Here is a 23,493-nt window from a genome sequence, read left to right as displayed (position 1 = left end):
ATTGCTGTTCTTATATGTCCCTCAGGAGTATCCCGTAAGAGACAGATGGTTATAGGCCTGCTGCTGTGAGGTGTCTGCTTCTGAAAGGAGCCCCTCTGGGTGATAACACGAGCTGCAGGGTTATTAGGCAGCTAGGTCATAGTGGATGGTGGCGTTTGAAATCGTTTTCCCTTCTGCCATCAAGTCTTCACCTCTCGGACTGTATTCTTCAGGGAGATGCTGGAGAAAGTCTTGCATCTCATCCCAGTGTGGTCTATTGTACTGGGAAAGCAAACCAACAGAGCTGGAAATCCTCCAGTGGGTAGCTGCCTGCATCTCTACGCTCTTTCCTACAATGCTAACCTTTTGACCTTCTTACCTGGAATGGGGGCATCTCCTGTAGCCTAGGTGTTGGTGTGCTTGCACACAGTATGCACATGTAGGAAACTGGGTGGTAGCTACCCACGAAGGTTTGTAGAGGTTGTTGCAAGAGGGTTTGAATTTTGACCTGTGGGGTGATTTCTTAGATTGAACAGGCTCCTTCAATGTTTCTGTGGTGGTCTTAAACCTCAAGAGGAATTGGACTGACCGCTGTGTTTTGGGTAGTATCTCTACCAGAAGTCATCATCTTCCTGGGAGGACATGCATATCCACTTTATATTATGTAGCCTCTAAATGACCTTGTGGTAGGAGGTCTTGTCATCTGGGGGAAGATGGCCGAGCTGGATACAGATCAGTATCTCTTTCACGTATGGGAATCAATGCTCTTATCGGTCCACGGGTCATCTGTAGGCACAGGGTTATGCTTCATGGGCTTGGAAGGTGGTGGCTTCTCCAACCCAAACTCCTCCTTAATAGATAGCGTTCTCTTCCGAAACAAAGTCTCTGTTGGCTTCGGTGGAGACGTTGTAGTGATTTTGCCTGTTTGAGGGCGTATGAACTGGCGTTTCTGTCCTGCATCCAATTCTTCCTGCAGGCGCTGGAAGATAGGTAGCTCCAAGTCTTCGGAGCGCACCAACAAGGGTGCTTTCAGTGTCAACTAAGCTCTCTGAGCCAGCAGTGCTTTCAACGTTGAAGGCTGTTTTCACATTGATGCGGGTATCGGAATTGAAGGTTTTGGTGCAGACGCTGAAGGCCCTTTAAGCTTCAGAGGCCTTGCAGGATCTTTGGGCTTGAAGGACAGGTTACTTTAGTGCCTGAATTGGGGGGGGGGGGCGTTGTCAGCTCCGTTGTATTTGGTCAGTGCAGTGGACTGTCTTTTAGCCATTGGGTTTGGAGTTCAGACCTTACGGTGACAGTGTTCATCCTCAGACCGGGACTGAGTCGAGCTTTGGAAGGCAATGTACTCACTGTATACGTTTTCGGACTTACATGTGAGGCACCTGTTTCCTGCTGTCCTTCCTTGGACTCTGAGCTGAAGGCTTCCTCTGGGCTCCTAGACGACTAGAGGTACTTTGATACTGAAGGACAGGTGCCCTCTTCCTCCTCTGCCTCAAAGCCATGCTTTCTGAAGATATCGGGAGTATCTTCTGACTCTTGCCTCTGTTTCCTCCAGCTGTCCCACCTCCGCTTACGTTGGTACTGAAGTGTCTTTTTGGACCAAAAGATGAGGGAGGCTGCCCACATGGTATTGCAGACTGGATCTTGGTCAGTCAAAGCAAAATTGGAATGCCACGGAAGACAGTATTGAAAGGGTGTCCCTTCTAATTCAGTTTACGCATTCTCATTGACGGAACTTATAGGGCAAGGAGCATAAGCCCAGAAGAGGACCCGAGGCCATGTCGGTGAGGCGTCGGAGGTGACTGTTCACAACACTGCTTTTTGAAGGAAACAGAACCATCACCGTGCGGAATGTTTTCCGCTGCTACCAAAGTCGAAGAGTGATAAAGTGGGCCCAAAGGAAAGAGATACTAGCGCATAACAAGGAACCCCATCAGTACACGTATGAACCTGTCGGTGAAAAAAGAACATTCTAGCATGGAGTTGATGCCCATGCGCTTTGCCAGCTAGAGAAGTCGTTCTACCTCGTGACTCAAAAGATTTCTGAGAAGAACAAGCATTTACAATGCAATAGGTCTCGCATTATTACATTTGAGCTATTGGCATTGTAAATAACAATGCCTTCTATTCATTTGTTTTTAAAACCTGCAATCGGTGCATCAACATGCACTTTGAACGTATAGTCCTTGCTTACAATGAGCAAGGCTGGCAGTAAAAGACTGCCAGCCTTGCTTCTCATAAGCATGGACTATAAGTACAAAGTGCTTTTTTACGCACCGATGCAAAGGAATAAAAGGCATTGTCATTTACAAGGCCAATAGCTCAAACTTTAATAATGTGAGACCTATTGCATTGTAAATGCTTGTTTTTAATATACTCTTTGGGAAGACTTAATAGAACGTTTTACTCCACCAAGATGTATTTTAAATCTTTACACTAATCACTCTGCAATCCCCACCTACACCCTCTAGCTCACATAGGGTTAGCAAAAAAAACTGAAGGCTGCCCTCCCCGAGTGGGAGTTGTAGCCCACACCCAAAAGGAAGGGGTGTAAGGATGAACCCTATGATGAAGCATGCCGCCTTCTGGTGGCTGACGAATCACGTCCTTTACACATAAATTGTGTTTTGTATTAGGAGACTTATGCCTTGGTTTGGTAATTGTACCAACTTGACAATCCCCTACACAGTCAGTACCATGGGGTGAGGCTGGGGTCCTGACCCTGCAGAGGAGCAGAGGGTGGTGCGGAGTGTGCCGTGTGGTCAGTACCATGGGGTTGAGGACACACTGGCGCCCGTGAAGGGGTGGAGGGGGATGAGGAGTGTGCTAAGAGCTCAGTAACATGGGGTGAGTGTGGTGTCCTGTCTCTGCAGAGCAGTGGAGAGTAGTGTGGAATGTGCTGCGGGGGCAGTACAATGGAGCCAAGGTCACACTGGGGCCCAGCTACTGTAGAGGGAGTCACACTGGAGTCCTGGGTGACACTGGGGGCCGGGCCCCTGTGGAGGGAGTCACACTGGTGTCCCGGGTCACACTGGGGGCCCTGCAGATTGATGATGGGGCAGTGCGGAGTGTGTTGACTGATCAGTACTAATGAGATGGAGTCCCACTGGGGGTCAAAGAGTAGTGGAGGGGATGCGGAGTGTACTGAGAGGTCAGTACCATGGGCTTAAGGTAACAGTGGGGGTCCAGTCTCTACAGAGCAGTGAAGGGTAGTGCAGTGTATGCTGTGGAATCAGTACCACGGGACTGAGTCCACACTGGGGGCCCGGCCGCTGCGCATCGGTGGTGGAGGGGTGCGGAGTGTGCTGTGGTGTCAGTAGCATGGACTGGGGTACCACTTGGTCCCAGCTCCTGCAGAGGGGTGTGCTGTGGGGGTCAGTACCAAGGGGTGCGGGCCACAATGGGGGCCATAGCAGAGGGCGCCGAGTGTGTTGTGAAGTCAATACCACAGGGCTGGGGGTCACACAGAGGGACTGGCCCCTGTGGAGTGTTCTGTGGGGTCAGTACCAATGGACTGGGGTCCGGTTCAGGCACAGCGTGGGAGGGGGTGTGGAGTGTACGCTGGGATCATTACCAAGGGGCTGGGGTCACACTGGAGGCTACAGGTGGTGGGGGGGGGGGGGTCCACGGAGTGTGATGAGGGGTCAGTGTCAAAGGGGTGGGTCCAGCCCCGCCGCAGCAATGGAATGGGGCGCCGAGTGTGCTGAGGGGGTCAGTACCATGGGAGTGGAGTCAAACGGGAGGCCCTGTACAGCGACAGAGGCGCAAGGTGAGCTGAGGAGTCAGTACCCTGGGGCCACACAGGAGTGCTGTGCAATCAGTACCATGGAACTGAGCTCACACTAGGGGCCCGGCCCCTGCGCCGTAGTACTAGAGGGATGCAGAGTGTGCTGTGGGGTCAGTACACTGCGGCTGAGGTCCGGCCCCTGTGCAGCGACGGAGGGGATGCTGACCCTACGTGAGCTAGATGGTGTAGGTGGGGATTGCAGACTGATCAGTGAGAAGATTAACAAGTTCATGCCACACAAATAACACGAAAAGAAATAAACACAGACTGCCACATATACGTGGTAACAGTATCCGTGCAATAAATATGTTAAATCAAAAAACACAATTGATGACATGACTCCTTTACTAGAAAAAACAAGTCACGTATTGAGAAACTCACCGTTGCAGCCCGGCTTGGACAGGAAGCCAGGCAACCTGTGTTGGGACGGGGACGGGGCCGCAAAAAGACAGGAAGCAGACGGGAGCCTACCCCGCGCTCCTGTGCCCGTGAAGCCAGCCGGAAGTGAGCGTGTGAGCTAGCGGGGCTCCTGTGCTCGTGGAGAGCCCCGCCTGCTGCTGAGACTGACCCGCTGACCAGGGAGAGCGGGACAACCAGCGTGGCACACTGTACCTTTACCAGGAAGAGCAGCGTGTGCCAGGTGATGCGGCGACGTGACAGAGCCTGTAGCAGCAGAAAGAGCCCGGTAAGTGGGGGGGGGGGGGGTAGGGGGAGGGGGTGTGTCGGTGCGTGTGCGTGTGTGTCTGTGCGCGCGTGTGTTTCCGGCATGCTGTTCCAGTCGCAATGGAGCGCACGTTCACGCACGCGACCTGATCTGATTCCGGCATGCTGTGCGTGCCCATCTCCTGTCTCCTTGAAAGCATAGCCGGTGACTATAGGTCTTGCAGGCGAGACAGCGCTTTGCGCTGTAATCGCCAGGTGCGAGACCTAAAATCAACGTGCAAACATCCAAAACAAACACTAAATGGCAAGAGAGCAAGCAGAACATGTGTATCTACAGCAACACATGCTACAAACATTCCCAAGACACATACCACCGCTTTTTAGTCAGAGGATACATAACTATTTAAACATCTACATGGATACAATACTGCAGTTTTACCAGATTGTTCTGCAAATGTAGTAGATAGCAACACAGTACAATTCTTGACAATACATAAAGTGTTCAACCTCCATCCAAAGGATAACATCAAGCCAATTTTTAGAACAAGAGTTGCAGCTCTATTCACAAAACAGCACTACTAGAACCATGGGACACAATACATTTCAATGAAATATTTATTTGAAAACGATGAATTGTAAATCAGCCAATTAGTGTTGACACTAGTTGATTGCCTGGCGCTTATAGCTGCTCCGTGTCCACTTGAAATGAGACATTTTTCCCAGTGGATATAAAATATGGAGTAATAGAGCTGGCCCCCACAATTTCAATATTTTACTTATAAAAGGAAACATAAAAACAATCTACTGATACATAAATAACATTGTGATTATTTATTGGACATAAAAAGCCCAGAAATCCATTCAAAGGCATGCCCCTTTGAATTTCTTTGCCACAACGCAAATACAAATTTAATGTTCTAGTTTTTTTTGTTTTTTTTTTTAAATAGGTCAGACACAAGCCCAAACCTACAGCAATCAAATTCAACAACAAATGTATACTTCTGTAGAGTGACCCCATTTATTTCCAGAATCTAGTTCCTCTATGTCAAACCTTTCTTAGACCATTCATATTCAAAACCAGTATGTTCACTTCAACAATTTTTGTTGCTGAATCTCTCAGTTGTGCAGTAAAGTACTTGATGTAGAGGTTATTCTTCCTCAAAATAGGCCAGACCAGGTGGATAAAAAAGGCAGTTAACACATCTGTTAACCCAATTTGGTGAGGACACCCATATACGTCTTTTCCACAGCAACTGTAATCTTTATTGCTGATGCAAAACAAGTCTTGCTGTCCCTTACTCTTGCTATGTTATGTGTAATTGTAAAGCACTCTATCCCCACAAGGCTATCCTGGTGCTGAGCAGGTGCGTCTGTTCCTAGCCCTGCCTATGGTAGGTTAGATAATTGAAAAGCCAGATCTTCAGCTTCTTGCAGAATTCAATGAGAGGAGGAGGATCGGATGTGGATTAGTAGGCTCTAATGAGGATTGGGAGGCTGTTCTGCGTTTTAGGAGCCATGTAAGAGAATGTCCATCCTCCTGCACTGAATCGGTCTATGCATGGGGTGTGTGCAAATAGGAGACCTGCAGAGCAGAAGTGTCCGGGTGGTTGGTGGAAGGAGATGCAACTGTTCAGGTAGGTGAGGCTTAAGTTGTGCAGTACCTTGAAAGTGTGGATGTGGAGTATGAAATTAGCATTTTTTTTTATCAGGAGCCAGTGGAGCTCCCTGAGGTGTGGTGTGAAGTGAGGTCTGCTGTGTGTGTGGGAGTCGCCGCCGTCTGCCTGCCGAGTTCTGGAGGGATTGTAGTCTTCTAGTGAGTTGCTTGGTGATCCTGGAGTAGAGGGTGTTTCTGGTGTCTAGGGAATGAGTGATAGTTTTTCTAACGTTGCTTGACAGGTATGTGAAGTTCTTCCTCAGCATCTTCCTGTGGGCAACCCAGCCAAGTCATAAAAATACATACTTAAGTCAACACTATGGCTTTTACAACAGCTCAATGTGGAGCCTATTAGAAAAATAAGAACAAGCCATCTATACCCTACATCTCTCTCACTAGTATACAGTAACCCACTGGGAGGCACTCTTGCTTAAACACAATGTTTTATTATAAAATCCCTGCATCAATCCTACAGCAAGAGCTGGACTTATTAGAACGCCTCCATCCAGATCTTCAGTGCTTCCAATAATTGCATCTCTATGATCCCCATGAAGTTCAGCAAATCTACTTTCCACCTCCGGAATAACAACCCCCAAAATGCACACTTCCTTACTTCAACACGGATTCACATAGCTCTACAAATCCCTTCCCACATATGAAATGAAAACATCCAGGCTATCAGTCACTGTGATTCCGGTGCTGACAAAAAAATCCCCTATCTGGGGATGGGTAGCATATTTGATTTGTCATTTAATCAATGATTTATAATATGTAATATGAGGAGTTTAAATTAAAAAGGTTACTTCTTACCAGACCCACCTTACATGTTTACCCCAGGAGACATTTAACAGGATAAGAAAAGGTGTTGCATCATAGTTATTAGGAGGAGGCGAGATCCACTGCAAAGATACAATTTTTGGCTGGACAGATTAGGAAGCACTAATGCATTTAATAGGTTTAATTTCACGCTAAAAATGAATCATGTTTTAGGAGTTGGTAGAAAATACAGAAAATGTAATCGCTCCTTAATAAATTGTGCCATGCAGCAATCCGAACACTACTATTGGCCGTCACCAGAGTTGCTGGACCATGTTTCTTTTCCACATATTTCTTTTCCATTATTGGCCTTAATGCCTGCATGCATTGATGACTATAATGGAGACAGTCCAGGGACAGAGGATTATTGGCTGTACCAATGTGACTCTGCTCAATGGACAGAGCAGCATCTGGTTTCTCTAGCTGTGCCCTAATTCAAGGACAGAAGGGGCATCTACAAAGATCCAGCCCACCTCTGAGTCTTCTTCCATTAGCTAGTCAGATCCAAGAGACGGTGTAAGATGATCTTTTGCCCATAACGGACCTGAAGTGCGTGGCGCTCTCTGTTACTCAGTTTTGCATATGCTTGAGAGTCACTAATAAGCTCTTCATCTGTTGCTAGGTCGGAGGTGTAAGCTTGAAGTGTGAGCTGAACGCTGGCATGGAGGAGCCGTTTCCATGATTCCTTAAATTTAGAGATGTCCTCATTTGTCAGCGTGCTAACTACTTTTTCGGCTACCATGTCATCCTCCCAAACCCGATTTTCTTTGTAGTCTCTGAATTCTTCTTCTGAGAAACACATCACCTAAAGATAAAAAATATATATTTTTTTTTCTTTATGAAACACAACAGCAAAGCACTTTATATGGCACTAGCCAAGTAAAAACACATTTCATTCATTTAACGGCATAGGTAGGCAAACAGATTGTAGGTCTATGCGGTATGCAAGCTACATGTGCTAAGTTGTAACATGCGAGTACCATACACACAGTACTTACGGTTTGGTAGCTCCACTGTTAACCAGAACACTCATGAGGGAAAGTGGGAAATAGCTGTTCCACAAAGGTAAGAGGACACCCAAAAATTCACAGAATACAGAGAAGACTGCACCACCTCTGCATAGCCGTGTATACATCTGAACGTGTTGTTAGGCTACATCTTTATGTCCGACAATCTGATACATCTTCATAGAACCCATACGGAGCACTAGAAATTATCTGTTCAATAAGTGCATGTACAAACAATGAAGGACTCCTTCAATGTTCTAGTTAGAGTGCAGACTCACACCACCTTATCCAGAGATCTCCAAAACACACACACAAGCCTTTAATTTGTATTTAAAAAGTGTTGGCAATTTAATGTGCTAAACTTATATTTATGTGAACAAATTTCCAAACCAAGCTGACTGTGCCCATGTGTGCTGTTCTGTCAGTGGCCTATCTTTCTGTGACAACTAAGGAGGAACTGACATTTTAATGGGCTGTATTGCAATTGCCATTTCTCCCGAATACTTTGATGTGAAACAGCTTCCTGGCAATGCACTGCATCTGGGAGGACATGCACTTAGTTACAACCTTCCAAATGGTGCATCGTTCTTTAAATGTTACTGCAGCTGAACGATCTTTCCTGCTAAACTTAAGCAGACTGTCTAGTCCAATCATTTCTCAAAATGCTACTTAGGAGGACTGCATGCTTTCTTTCCTTCCTGAGCAGATCTGCGTTTGACAGACACCAACTCACCTTATCCCTCACAGACTTAACAAACAAGTTACTTACCTTCGGTAAGGATATAGCTGTAAGAAACATTAGTTCGTTATAGATTCCTTACCTTAGAATTACCCCCAGGCGTCAGACTGGATACGGAAAGTTTTTTCGTTAGCAGTACTTCTGCGGGTCGAAAGGTGGCGTTGGTCGGCTCTGCGTCAGTCATTGACATCGTGGTCGCCGGGATGACGTTGCGGCAGCTACTTAGACGCCGCCCTCGCGCGTTGATGTAAGTTCTGTACACGACTTCCGCACCAGAAACACAGAGCCATGCAAGACACTGACCACTGGTGCACAAAACCAGGGCTCTGAAAGGATATCCTTAACCCTAGCAATCAGTTCGCAGAACGGGAAGAATGGGTGGGGTGGTAAGGAATCTATAACTAACTAATGTTTCCTAAAGATATATCGTTACCGAAGGGAAGTAACTTGTCAATCTGAAAGAAACACTTTAGTTATAGATTCCTTACCTTAGAATAGATACCCCAGCAATACCAACCCCGGAGGTGGGTCTGCCAACCAAGATCACACCAGAAAGTCCTGGAGAACAGAACGGCCAACGAAGCCATCTCTCCGGACTTGATTGTCAAGGCAGTAGAGTTTGGTAAATGTGTGCAACGAAGCCCACGTAGCTGCCTGACAGATGTCATTCAGAGGAATTCCCCGTCCCAAAGCAGCAGTTGCTGCCTTCGCCCAATGGTGGAATGGGCGCGCAGCCCCACTGGAGGCTCCTTCTTTGCCAGAGAATAACAGGCTGTGATACACAAAACGACCCATCGGGAGATAGTCCGCTTGTGTATGGCCCGACCTTTCTTGGTGCCCACGTAGCCAACAAAGAGCTGGTCATCCAACCGGAACGGTTTGGTGCGATCCAGATAAAAGGAAAGCGCACGTTTTGGGTCCAGACGTTGGAGCCTCTCCTCCTCTTTCGAAGGATGCGGAGGCGGAAAGAAGATGGGCAACGTGATGGTCTGCCTGATGTGAAAGGCAGTGACAACCCTGGGCAGGAAGAATGGACGAGTCCTGAGAACTACCTTGTCTGGATGGACAGACAGGAAAGGAGGCTTGGAGGAAAGAGCCTGGAGCTCACTCACTCTTCTGGCAGATGTGATGGCTACCAGGAATGCAGTTTTAAGCGTCCGAAGCCTCAAAGGACAGTTGTGAAGCGGCTCAAAGGGAGCGCAAATTAAATAGGTTGAGACTAGATTCAAGTCCCACTGAGGCATAATGAAGGGAGTAGGAGGAAAGAGATAAAGTTATGCCTTTCAAAAAACGATTAACAACCAGGGACTTTAAAAGAGAAGGCTGATCTGGAAGCCGAAGGAAGGCGGAGATGGCCGAAAGATAGCCCTTGATAGTGCCCAGAGCCGAGCCCTGCTAGGCTAAAGAAAGGAGAAACAAGAGAACCTCAGAAAGAGGGGCAGAAAGGGGATCCATAGCCTTTGCTGTGCACCATGCCACAAATATGTTCCACCGGCAGGCGTATGCCGTCTTAGTGGAGGGACGCCTGGCTGCAAAGATAACATCGCGTACTTCGGGAGGCAGGTCAAACGATGTCAACTGCCGCAGCTTAATCTCCACACAAGGAGGTGGAGGCTGGACAGGTTCGGGTGGAGGACCGTCCCCTGCTGATGTGACAGAAGATCCTCCCGAAGAGGCAGTCTGATCAGAGGATGAATGGCCATGTTGAGCAGCTCGGGATACCAGACTCTTCGTGCCCAATCCGGAGAAAGAAGAATGACTTAGGCCCGGTCGCGCTTGATATTCAGCAATCTGGGCAGGAGTGGTATAGGCAGAAAGGCGTACAACAGACCGCAACTCCACTCGAGACGAAATGCGACGCCTAACGAGTGCCGCTTTGGAAATTCCAACATGCAGAATTGCTGACATTGTGCATGCTCTTCGATGGCGAAAAGATCTAACCAAGGCTCTCCCTACTGTCGAAATAATAATAATAATAATAATAATAATAATAATAATAATAAAGAGACCTTGCACCACCTCCGAGTGAAGACGCCATTCGTGATCCATCATGCACCTTGTGGCTGAGTTTGTCCACGCTGACGTTCAGGGAACCTGCCAGGTGTTGAACCACCAGGGATATGCCCGGATGTTCCAGCCATGAGCAGAGGCGGAGGGCCTCCTGACATAGGGTCCATGACCACACCCCACCCTGTTTGTTGCAGTACCACATGGTGGTGGTATAGTCCGTGAACACCTGCACTACTCTTCCCTGGACAGAGGGAAGGAATGCCTTCAGTGCAAGACGAATTGCCCGGAGCTCCAGAAGGTTGGTATGGAGCCCGGACTCCGCTGGAGACCAGAGGCCTCTGATCGCCGCCTCTCCCATGTGGCCACTCCGTCCCAGAAGGGAGGCGTCTGTCACAACTGTGTGCTCTGGTTGGGGAAGGGAAAGGGATCTGCCGTTGACCCAATCCTGGTTCGTGAGCCACCACTGTAATTGCTGTGCAGTTCCCTCCGAGATCTGGACACAATCGAACAGATTCCCCTGCTGCTGTGCCCACTGGAGCTTCAGGTCCCACTGCAGAGCCCGCATATGCCACCCGGCATGATCGACCAGCAGGATGCAGGAGGCCATGAGGCCCTGCAGCCTCAGGGTCATCCTGACCGAAACCCGGGATAGAGGCTGAAAGATCGGAATAATAGCCGAATATACCGGATTTGCTGTTCGGGAGGATAAACTCGAAACGGTGTCGTGTCCAGAATTGCTCCGATGAAAAGGGTCTTCTGAGAGGGAATCAGGTGTAACTTCTGCACATTGATGGAGAACCCCAGCGAATGCAGGAGGTTGGCCGTAGTCTGGAGGAGGGAGACAACAGCCTGGGGCAAGCTGACCATCAACAGCCAGTCATCGAGATAGGGGAAGACAAACCCCCGATCTGCGCAGATGAGCTCTGACCACCGCCATCACTTTTGTGAACACCCGAGGGGCGCTGGTAAGGCCAAAGGGGAGCACGGTAAACAAAGTGCTCATGGCATACCGTGAACCGCAGGTAAAGACAGTGGGCCGGCAGGACGGGGATGTGAAAATAAGCGTCCTGCAAGTTTAAGGCTACCATCCAGTCTCCAGGCGCTAGGGCAGACAAGACCTGAGTGAGCGTCAACATCTTTAACTTCTCCTTCCGGAGGAAGCGGTTGCCATTCCTGAGATCCAAGATAGGACACAGGCCCTTGTCCTTCTTGGGTACCAGAAAGTAGTGGGAGTAACAGCCATGACCTACTTCTGGAACAGGAACGCGCTTGATGGCTCCCTTGGCCAAGAGAGCTGTAAGTTCCTTTTGAAGAAGGCCCAGGTGATCCTCCGACATGCGGTGGTATTGAGGTGGCACGGCAGGAGGGGTAGCCATGAAGGGGAGGGAGTAGCCACTTTGGATTATTTGCAAAACCCACTTGTCCGGCGTGATGGTGCGCCAGTGGGGGAGGTGATGGCGGATCCTGCCGCCCACTGGTATTTGATGGGCCTGAAAAGTAGGACTAGGAACGTTTGGAGGCTGCTGCAGAGGGAGGGGTTGGTGGACTGGCCCGCCCGCTGTGCCCCTGAACCATGGTGATGGTTCCCACATCCCCGGGGCCGCGAAGATTGGGAAACTGTTGCGACCTGTGGCTCTGGGCGGGACGTAGTGGGGCACCCCTTCCGTAGCCACGAAAGGGGGGAAACGCAGACTGTGCAGGGCGGCGGAAGAGGCCCAAGTACTTGGCTGTAGCCCGTGAATCCTTGAAACTCTCTAGAGCATTGCCCGCTTTGTCGCCAAAAAGGAGACGCCATCAAAGGGCATGTCCATGAGGGGACTCTGGACATCCCCCGAATAGCCAGTCGATCTCATCCAGGCATAGCGACGAAGGGCTACTGACGTTAAAATTGTCCTGCCCAGAGAGTCGGCGGTATCCAGCCCACAACGGATGGTAAAGTTCACTGCATCCCTCCCGGCGGCAATAGCCTGGGAAAGCACCGTCCAAGCCTCCTCCATACACTGAGGCAGCACCTGCGCAACCGTATCCCACACGGAGTGGGAAGAACGGCCAAATGCAGTGTTTACCGACCGCAGTCCCAAACTGGCAGAAGAGAAAATCTTCTTTCCAAGATGATTCAGCTTCTAGGATTCCCTTTCTGGTGGAGTGGTAGGGAATGCGCTCTTGGAAGTGGAGGCTTGGACCACCAAGCTCTCCGGGGTGGGGTGTTGGGAGAGGAAAGTGGGGTCGCCCAGAGCCGGGCGTCGGGCAATCATCCTGTCCACAGGAGCCCCCATGTTGGGCCTGGACAAAGTGCTCAAAAGGACGTCGGTAAGGGCCTCATTAAATGGCCGCAGGGGCTTCGAAGAGCTCGCAGCCAGCTGAAGCACCTTTGTCAGGAGGTTAGTCCTGGCCGCCACCATACGAAGCTCAAGGTTTAAAGCCTCGGCCGCCGAACGCAACACCACTGCGTACGACGCTCCCTCCTCCGTAGCCACGATAGGAGGAGACTACATGCCAAGGTCAGGTGAGGTGTCTAGACCACTGGCATCCCCCAGTTCCTCTATCCAGTCCTGTTCAGATTCTAACTGATCAGCCAGAGGGTCACCTGACCCCTCCCAGTCCTCCTCATCATCTAGGTGCCAATCTGGCCAAAAAGGGACCCCAGGAGTGATAAGGGGTACAAAAACCCCGCTCGGCGCCAGATCCAGCGTCGGGCGACGCAGGTCTGGCTCCGGGTCAACATCAGGATGGAGGCCGGGGTCAACGCCGGCCGGGGACATGACCGGCGTCTGCTACGGTAGCGGTGCCGGAGGAAGCGGCGTCGGTGGAGGGGTTATAAGGTCAACCGGCACCGATACAGATCCATGCCTGGATCCAAGGGGGGCCGCTGCACCGGGGCCATTGGCAGAGAAGGCCTAAGCCCCCCAACCGAGTCTGCGGGGCCCGAAGGCACGCCGGTAGGTTCTGGCTGTCCAAAGATGGCGTGCATCGCCTCGTAAAATTTACGAAGCTGGGCAGGAGTCGCTCTGGGTCCCGTAAAGGGAGGGAAGCCCGGAGTCGACTCTTCGGGCTCCGCACGCATCCCTCATCGCGTCAGCCGACCGACGGGGAGAAGTCGAAGATAGACGATGCTTCTTCGACTTCTTCTTATGCTTCGACTTACCCAACCCCGAGTGCGAAGACTTCGAAGACTTGGAAGAATGATGGCTCCTCCACCTCCCTCGCGACCGAGACCTCGAACGGTGCAGAGTCGACTGCCGGTGCTCAAGATGCTTTTGGGGCCGCTCCCGCAAAGCCTTCGCAGCCATGGACCGGCGGTCAGAGCCCGACTTGGGGTCGTGGTCACGCTCCTGGCAAAAGAGGCACACACGGTGTGGATCCATAACCGACATCAGTCGGGTACAGCAACCGCAGGCCTTGAAGCGAGGCATCCCTACGTGCACCAGGAGCTGCAGACTCAAAATAGATGTCGACAAAAGTCGCCAAAAAGTTCAGTCAAAAAGCGACTGGATGTACTGCTCTCTCTGGATCTGCACTGGCTTTCGCAGAAAAAGAAAACTGACGTCAGCGCGGGAGGGAGGCGTTTGAGTAGCTGCTGCGACGTCATCCGAGCGACCACGACGCCAACGACGGATGCGGAGCGGACAGATGCCACCTTTAGAAGCGTAGAGGTACTGCTGATGAAAAAACCTTCCTGATCCAATCTGACGCCTGGGGGTAATTCTAAGGTAAGGAAGCTATAACTTACGTGTTTCTTTCAGATAGTTAGTAGAAGCTTTTGATGGCCCTGCAGTAAACCCTTGAAGAATAGAAATCGGTTTTCAGCTGGACTAAATCCTGAATCACGATTTTACCACTCACTGCTGGGCTCTTCAGGCCTAGTGGATCTGCTAGCTTAACCGCACCACCCAATGCTTGGCACCAGAGGGAATGCTGTGAACTCCTCAATATTCCCTCTCCCACCCTTACAGCAAAGCTCCTGGAGAGTTGCTGTGTTATCTGTAGCCAACCTGTGGCTCACAAAGCCCTGATCAAGCAGAGGGATCTGGACCTCCCACTTGCGGCATTGTGGCATTTGTCACGGATTAGTGGATTTGTTACTTTGTGAAGTGGATGGTGCAAGGGTACCTGTTTTTTTTTTTAACCATTACATTGCAAAATTTTCCGTCATTTCAGATTTTAACTTCTTCAAATGCAGCCAGTTAGCCAAAGCCTTAAACACCGAACAAAATGGGAAAAGGCTCAGTCACAGGCAACTGACACTGTTCCGTTCAGGAGTTTTGAAGGTGCTTTGTATAATGATCACCTGCAGTTTCAATAAGGCATGTTTTGAGGAAGAGAAAGGGTCAGAAAGCAACACATTCTTTAACTATGTCCTAGTCCACAGAGAGTCAGGGAGAATGTTTATGGATTAAGAGAAAATACCTAGGATGGAAAAGAACCAGTTCTCCCAGTTTTGGAACCTTCCACAAATTTACATGCATGAAGTATTCTGAGTCTTTTCGCTGGATGCACCCACAATGCATTTTAGAAATATATCAAATCATATCAAACTGTTACCCTGCATGGGTGTCCTGGTGCTAGGTAATTGAAACCAAGTAATGTTTGCTGGAACAGCTAAGTCTTCAAGTTCTTTAGGAACCTTCAGTGATTTATTTCAGCTTGAAGGGCGAGTGGGTGGCTACTCCATAGCTTGAAGGCAAGAAAGGAAAAGGATTTACCTCCCTTTCTTTTAAATTAAATCAGGATAGTGAAGATTAAGGCTTATCCCGATCTTAGAGACTTACTTGGAACACATCACTTTAGTTTTTCCCAAATACTAACTGGTCCTTTTAGATAGAATGCTCAATAAGCCAGCAAGGTCTTTTTAAAAAGTACTTTCTGACCAGTGTAGTTCCTTCATATCCGAAACAGGCGTCTTTATAGGGTTCAGAGCTGGCGCCAAGGCTGACATCTGAGAGGTTGGAACAGATATGGCCTCTGGCGCACATATGGCGATATGTGCCAGGCTGGGACCCAATCATGTCAGCGCTGCAGGGGAATATCCTGCCAGCAGAAGCCAGACTGATGGATCTATGGAGCTTAAAGGTGCTCAAGCAGTACCTGAAACCGTCTCAAAAAGATTTGTGGCCTGTTTTTTTTTTTTTAAGGCCTTTACCTGTCGCATGGTGATTGATAGCCTGATAAATTGTGGTGAGCAGAGAACAGCCTTAGGTCAGGCTTTAAGTCAGGCGAGGGAAACAGATATTTCGGGTTCCAACTGCGCAACTTTTCCCTATAGCAGGAATGATGGGAAGGAGAAAAATCTGATTTCGACTTCTTAGGCTTATGGAGAGATTTTTCTTCAAACTTATTCCAGGATGGCAAGTTGGAGTGGTTAAGTGAACTAGAACAGGCACATGACTTCAAGCAGGCATGGGGCTTAGAGCGTGTCCTGCCTAGTTTCTTGTGTGTTGCGATGTACAGTTTTGCCTCCTGCTCCCTGATGGCGTTGAGGAATATTAGTCATGCAAGAACCTTAGAAACCACAAGCCTACATCATGTTGGTCTGTAACCAACATCTGCTTCTTGCAGTTGTAGCACGGTATGAAGACTGGGGTCTTCTGAGGAAACAGTTTTCCTAGTACACTGCTCTGAAATAACATTTGGGGGTTGATAAGATACAGACAAGAAGTTGGAGAACAGAGCTGCGGCTTGACATCGCAGGGCCAGGGAAGAAAGGAACGGATATAAACATGCAGGTGCGGTGCCTATGCAAGGCTCTGTGCTGTCACTTCTGAAAGCAGCTGCAGAGTACGGTGGCATCCTTGCAGGTGCAGTGGAGCAATTGCTGAAAAAGTTCCAAATCCGGTCTGGCCCCTGGGGAATTCAAAGGATGTGAAATCTACAGTTCAGAGTATCCATCAGAAAACACTTGGATTTTTGGTTCGGTCATCTTCAGGGCCACCTCTCTCAAGGCAACTCATCCTAACTCACTCTGAGATCCGTCACCTCCCCAAAAAGATCAAGCAGATCATAAAGGGATGGTAGTGATTGGTCAAGTTCCCTGAGATACAGCAATACATCGTCCATGTTCAAAGATACCATATGCCAATCTGGCCCCACCTTAACACCCCAAAGGAGACCTAACGCAGTATGGCAGTGAGTGGTTCCATGGCAAGCACAAACAACCCCGAGGATAAGGAGCACCCCTGGCAGGTCCCTCTTGCTATATGAAAAGACCACGAGTTCTGCCTCCCGGTGCGGACCCGTGCCACCGGAGCAGTTTATAAGAGCTTGATTCAGCCCAGAAATTTGGGACCTATCCCAAGCACCTCCAACATCTGAAGCATCCAGTGAATCTATGAACGTTCAAACGCTGGAGGACTATAAAGTACAATGCTTCTTCAATGCTTCTGCATCATGTGGTATATTATCTATGATATCTTTGAACAGATTAATAACATTGAAAAGTTGAAACAAGGTACAGGAGCTGGGAACCAAAGATACTATGGAAAGGATTACATCTGGTGTCTTGACACAGCAGGTAATCGATTCTGGAATCAGAGCCTACATAGCGATGCTTAGCAAAGGTATCAAATGACAGTCAAGAAAATTCTGTTGAAAGAGCTATAGGACAGGAACAGTTCTCATGAGAGCAGCTGTAGCTCCTTTGCCCAAGTTGCCTGAATGTTGGGATGCAGGGTTATCCTCAAAAGGTATTTATTTTGGATATAGTCGGTCCTCCAACTCAAACACATTTATGATTCTGGTTTCCATTACCACTCGAAAGTACTGGAAGACCTGAGCAGGCTGTAAGTTTAACTTTCTTGCAATGATCTAGATTCATGTCCTGAGGAACGCTGCCACTTGCTTGAAGGTCCTTCAGCTTTTTTTGAGAATTGAAGGGCCTGTGCAATGAATGTCTAGGAATGGATAGGCTAAGACGCCTCTCCACCACCTCACCACCTACGTACTGCAGATCTCAGGGCCATGCCTTAGAAGTCATTGTGTGATGGAATCATGCATGTATTTGGAAAGCACTCCTTTTCAACGCCGGAATTAGAACGAAAGCGCTGTTACGGCATGTTTCTTTTGCACGCAAGTCTTTACACCGACTTGCCTTAGGAGGGCGCTGGACTTTGGATTAGAATCATTTACTAATCCAACTTCAGTCTGCGCAACACCACTCCAGCAATGTGCCCACCTAAAGCAAGTTGTTATAATGAATTGTGTGCTAAACGAATGTGTGGTAATGATGCGTTTGTTCTACTGCCGGTCTGGTAAAGGCACAGAATGATTCCGGCTTCGCACTAAAGGTTGTTTCCCATTAGAAGTATGTTTAAGAGGCAGAGAATCTCTGCTTTCCTGAATTTCAGGGATGAAAAAGTGTGGGTTTTGAAAATGTATAGAGTGCTTCCAATTGCCTTGATGTAGATGAAGGAAAATCTGGTGCAATGTAAACTTTCTTTCTATTTTTTTTTACTTTTGTAGCATTTGCTAGTTTTAGGTCAAAGATTGGACAACATGCTTGACTTCAGCTTCTGTTCTGGTCAGAGAAATGGCCGAGAAGATAACCTTGCAACTTTGATGTTTTGAAATACTCTAAAGCAGTCTCTTTAGAATGCACTTCCGTAATCCGCTAGTGTAGCAACTGGTCTTCACATCTATTGTGATATTATCTAGTTATCCTCTTCCACAGTGAGATATGATTAAAACACGTTCATTCAAGTGGGGTGATGAGCCGTGGTATCAGATCCAATAAGTAGTCACTGATTGAGTTTGGAGCCTTTGGGTGCTTTTTTCCTATTGATTAGAGGGCTGAGTTGCTCCTTGGACTGCTGTAACGGTTTTTCCAAAAGGGATCATCTGTTTGTGCCCAGATAGTTCCTCTTTACTATTTATAAAAAAGTGTGCTTTTCTTCACTTGAACATAAACAAATTGACACATTTTTAATATGTTTATCATCTTTTGCATCACATTTTATTCTTTTTTGCTCTGTGCTCACGCAACTTGTTGAGCCACTTATAAGCAAAAGGAGGAACATTTTAAAGGAACGCTCACCTTTCAGGGTATCTGCATCAAGAGGAGCTGCTGGACGGTGACAGTTTGTGCCATCATCTAAGTCATCCACCTTGGGCATGTTCCCGTTTCTAAGCCCAAGGTATTTTTCCCTAACTTTGTGACTAGGTAAATGCTTTAAATTAATTCCATACCAGCATCCACTTTCAATACCTTTTTGTTCTTAAGCACCATAGTTACTGTACTACTTTGCACTTGTGGACACCCTTCACCATACATCTAGTAGTTCTATCGCAGAGTCCCTTCAGTTAACGACATATTTACTTGGTGTTCCTTACTCAATGCAGTAAATACTTATTTTACAATTAATCTGTTTTCGCATGTATTGTGAATTAAACTAGCAAACAGATGCATTATACGATACTTGTGAGTATGGAAGTTTGCTCACCCTCGAAAGTGTTTCTGCAAGTAAGTCCCACTTGAGGCTGATTTTATTTATCCCAAATAATTTGCAGGACTAACCATACATATCAACTGGACCTTTAGGCTAGTGCAAAACAGTAAGGCACACAACACTGTCTCTATAGCTGATCCCAATGGGTATATTAATACTAATATCAGTCTTTGACTATTTATATATTAGAGAACTAGGCCCAATTGTGTTAATTGTTCAGCAATGATGATGAGCTGGCATTGATCACCAAGTTAAAAAGTCAACACTTGCAGATACACAGGGATAGATACGATCTGTTCAGATTGTTCTTTTTGGATTACTGCTTCAGAAAACATTTCGATTTCCTGTAATTTGTTTTGTATGTATACTTTAAAAAAAAGCTTTATGTATTTGGTGAGATAAAGTGAAACAAACAAATTTAAAAAGTACCAGGCGAGTCATGTGGTGTAGCGTGGTGTTGAAAGCGGCCTTCAGCCATAAATCGAGGGCACCCAGGAGCGCCACGGGTGTCTTCACCTCATCGTGGAGGAGGAGCTAATGTCATAGGGTCAGTGGGGTACTTTCCCAGATGTGTTTACGTATTGTGCGGGGTCCCTCTGGCTCTAGTCTACATGTCTCCCTGTCCGCCTAGTCTCCCTGTTGCATCCACCTCCCCAAGCAGTGTGGCTCTGCCAGGCCCCGCAGGGAGCTAGTAGAGAGCCCAGCCTGGCCTGGCAAGCTAGGGTCGCTATTCTTCAGTCCATTGACAACCTCCACCCATCTTTCTGAGTCTTGTTCCGCATTGTCATCTGTTCTGACTATGTGTAGCCTCTTCTCCTCTGCCAGATACCATTCCTGCATATCCTAAGTCCATTTGTGCGCCTGTGGGGGTTTGAATGCATTCCACTGTATCACTACGAGTCTCTTTGCCAGGAGGAGTCCTAAGGAGGCAAAGTGGGTGCAGATCCTTGTGCCATCTTCTGGGGGTGGCCTTAGTCTGAGTAGGACATGTCTCAGTGGGAACTCCGGTGTAGTCTACATCAAGAGTCTCCACTACTACTTGCCAGTAATCTCCCATGGCACCTCTAGGGAAAAGTCTGTGTAGTTTCTGGGGAGTGAGGTATGTTTGGCACAGTAAGTGGAATTTTACCAGTTTGAATCTGGCATTGCTTGCCACCTCCTTTACTTGTGCGCAGACTATTCTCCTTTCCCCATCTGTCAAAGGGTCTATGTCATCATCCCATTGATGCCGTACCCTTATTGGGTCGCTGAAGCAATCCCCCTTTCGGGAGTCCCGATACCTCGGGAGATCATACTCCTGGAGTACACCACTTAGCAGCAGTTTCTCCCAGTTTGGGTCTTCATCGCACCATAGAGATGCATAATTTAAATGCCCAGCTATATAGTACAGGCTTCAGTTGGGAACTCCCAGTCCCCCCTTTGTCCAAGCCCACCTTCAAGCTCAACCTGGTTTCTCTTTCCCGCCCATACCAACAAGATTAGGAGGCTGTTGAGCTCTGAAACTGTAGTTTGGGGTATGGCGCAGAAAGAATTCTGTAAGATCTAATGGAATCTTGGTAGGGGTACCATTTTGCTCAGTGTCACCCCTCCCATGGTGGAAAGCGACAGGGTGTTCCAAAATACAATCGAACTTCTAAGTCCTCGCATCACCCTACCCATATTATATTCATATTGCTGTTCCTGGGGCATGGGCCACTTGGAAGCCCAGACATTGGAACACGCTAACCTCCCAGGGCATGCCCACCTTTAGATCCTGGCCCATCATTTCCGCCAGAGGAGTTTGTTCACCTAGAGGCAGCCCAAAAGTTTTCCATCACCTGCATTAGTAGGGGCACCAAAGTTACAGGCTGTCTTAGGTACCCAAGGGTGTTGTCCGCATACAGCGACACATGTTTTTTGTGGTCAATCTGTATAGTCTATCTGGGCCCTAAGGTAGATTGCTAGAGGTTCAATGTCAGGGTAAACAGCAGTGGGGAAAGCAGGCAGCCGTGCCTGGTTACCCTTGCTATATCTTTCTGTCCTGAAACAATGTTCTCTGCGTGCAGCCTTGCCAACGGTGCCTCATAAAGGAGCTACACCTATCGCATGAACCAAGGCTCAAAGATCATCCTGCGAAGTGACTCCCACAGATCCTCCCAGTTGAGAGAGTCAAATGCGTTTTCGATGTCGAGGGCCACCAGTATTCCCTTTATCTGTTCTCACGGATCATATGCTTTACATGGGATAATCGTCATAGATTCATATGCGTAGCTCTGCCGGGAATGAACACACATTGGGCCTTGTACACCAAATGCGTTACCATGCTCCGTAGTCTAGTAGCCAAGGCTTACAAGTGGATTTTTTTGTGTCGACATTCATCATTGACAAAGGTCGATATGACCCTGGGTCCATGGGGTCCTTGTCTGGTTTCGGGATCATTACAGTCCGCGCGTCCTGCCTGGATTGCAGTGTTAGGTCTGTGTGGTTTGCTTCCTGGAATGTCTCCAGGAGATTCGGGCCATTTGTGCCCTGTACTGTTGATCCCAATATACTGGTAGGCCATCAGGCCCTGGGGCTTTGCATCTCGGCATATTCCCGAATGCCTCTGCTAGTTTTTCTCCCTGGTGGTCCACTTCCAATTGAGAGTAATGTTGAACTGTTAGTCTGGGTATCTGCACCTGGTTCAGGAACTCCTGTATCCCTGTGGGGGTTATAGACGTGGATTGCTTGTATATGTCTGCCAAGTGCTCGTGAAGCTATGTGGCTATGCTCGCTTGCGTGCATGCAGTCGGGCTTGCTGAGCCCCAGTATCGTGGAGTGGGAACGTTTCCTCTTTAGTGGCCAGGCCAGAAGCCTTCCCAGCTTGTCTACCTCCCTGTGTAGCTTCGGTCTAACGTCTCATCGTGTGAGGCCATCTAGTCTGTCCCAGATGTCTTGTAGCACTCACCTAGCCGCCAGCATTTGGGTATCTCCCATATCTTGCTCTGGGGCATTAGACTGAAGTGTTTCCAGTTGTTTCTCTCCATCTATCAAGTCTATTTCTATCTGCCATAGACCCCGGAGAGGCATTCCCCATAGTTCACCACTTTGAGCGCTTCCTATTCTATTCTGCGAGTGGCAGTTTGACTTGAAATACCTCATGATCACCTCCCCCAAGCCCTCCCAGAATGCGCAAACTCGGACCGCTTCAGTTCAGAGTCTCCAGAGCGGCACCTTAGGCCTCAGTGTAGCCTGCCCCAAATTCCATTAACAGTGGGGCGTAGTCCGAAAAGTAACCCACCAAGTACAACGTCACCTGCACCTCATGGGCCATCTCCTCCGTCACCAGGAACCTATCTTGTCGAAGTATTGTGCACCGTGTGTGGTATGAAAACTCCTTCTCGTGGTGCAAGGCTCTCCAAATGTCGATGCAATTGAGGTATGCTATAGTGCCTATCAGTTCAGCTGACATGTGCAGCTTCGTCCCCATTTTGGGAGGGTGTCTGTCGATCTAGAATGCAGTTGAAGTTGCCTGCCCAGAGTGTGGGTGTATCTTTATAAGGTAGTGGATGAGTTCTATTAAATGGTGGAGACCTTGTTGTTGGGGATGTAGACGTTCAACATTCAGAGTTTACTGCATGCCATTGTCCCCAGGAGAAGAATATTCCTCCCTCTACCTTAGCCTTACAAAACCTCATTCTAAACGTGATGCTATGGGCTACCCAAATGGCCACCCCCTTGGGCTGCTAGAATAAGTAGATGAATACATTCGACCTCGCCACTTTTTCCCCCAACTTCTGGGCCTCCCTGTCTTACAAGTGCATTTCCTGTAGGAAAGCAATGCAGATATTTTGGTATCTGAGGAGTGTATGCATTCCATCTCTCTTTACAAATGTGTTTAGGCCTGCATGTTCTGCATAACCATTTTATGAGGTACACCATTCTACATTGTACCTCAGTCTCAGGACCCTCCCCCCTTGATTCAGTGGGGAAGACCCCACTAACCCTCCCCTCTACGCACTCCCCCGGACCTCACCATCGCTCCACTCTTCACCAATTACCGCTACCTGCGCTTCGTTGCGTCTTGCTGCCGCAGAATGATCAAACATCCCATTCCGCCCACCTCCCACTGGGTAAACACTTGTCACTCCCAACTGTCTCGTCCCAATCATGTATCTATGTGGTTGAGGCCCCAGCACCAACCTAAATGTCCAGTGAACAAATGTTGTGGTTTTCAAGTAACTATTGTGTCCCTATATTGGGGGCCACTGCTCTGGTCCCATGCCCGCAGCTGGAGACCTTGCAGTAGCAGGGCTTGGAAGTACCCCGGAGATACTCTAATTAATTCCCAATCTCTTAATGTCTGCAACATGCAGTGAACTTTGAGCAGTAAATAGAGTAGAAAATAAAGGTGTACTGGACAGTGAGCCCAAGAACTGTCC

At 48.4% G+C, this 23,493-nt stretch overlaps 1 protein-coding gene across 1 annotated transcript in view; it reads right to left on the bottom strand.

Annotated features, from left to right (window-relative positions):
• Positions 1–5,026: 5,026 nt before the first annotated feature.
• The window catches only part of SETD6 (SET domain containing 6, protein lysine methyltransferase), a 216,345-nt gene continuing 197,878 nt past the window's right edge, over positions 5,027–23,493 (bottom strand). The window contains exon 9 of the mRNA XM_078671270.1: positions 5,027–7,704. Coding sequence (XP_078527396.1) covers positions 7,390–7,704 — 315 coding nt within the window. The 3' untranslated portion in view covers positions 5,027–7,389. The remainder of the gene's footprint in view (positions 7,705–23,493) is intronic.

The sequence above is a fragment of the Lissotriton helveticus genome, chromosome 12 (assembly GCF_964261635.1).
Source record: "Lissotriton helveticus chromosome 12, aLisHel1.1, whole genome shotgun sequence".
In the NCBI taxonomy this organism is placed as follows: domain Eukaryota; kingdom Metazoa; phylum Chordata; class Amphibia; order Caudata; family Salamandridae; genus Lissotriton; species Lissotriton helveticus.
This window is presented reverse-complemented; position numbering and strand designations above follow the sequence as displayed.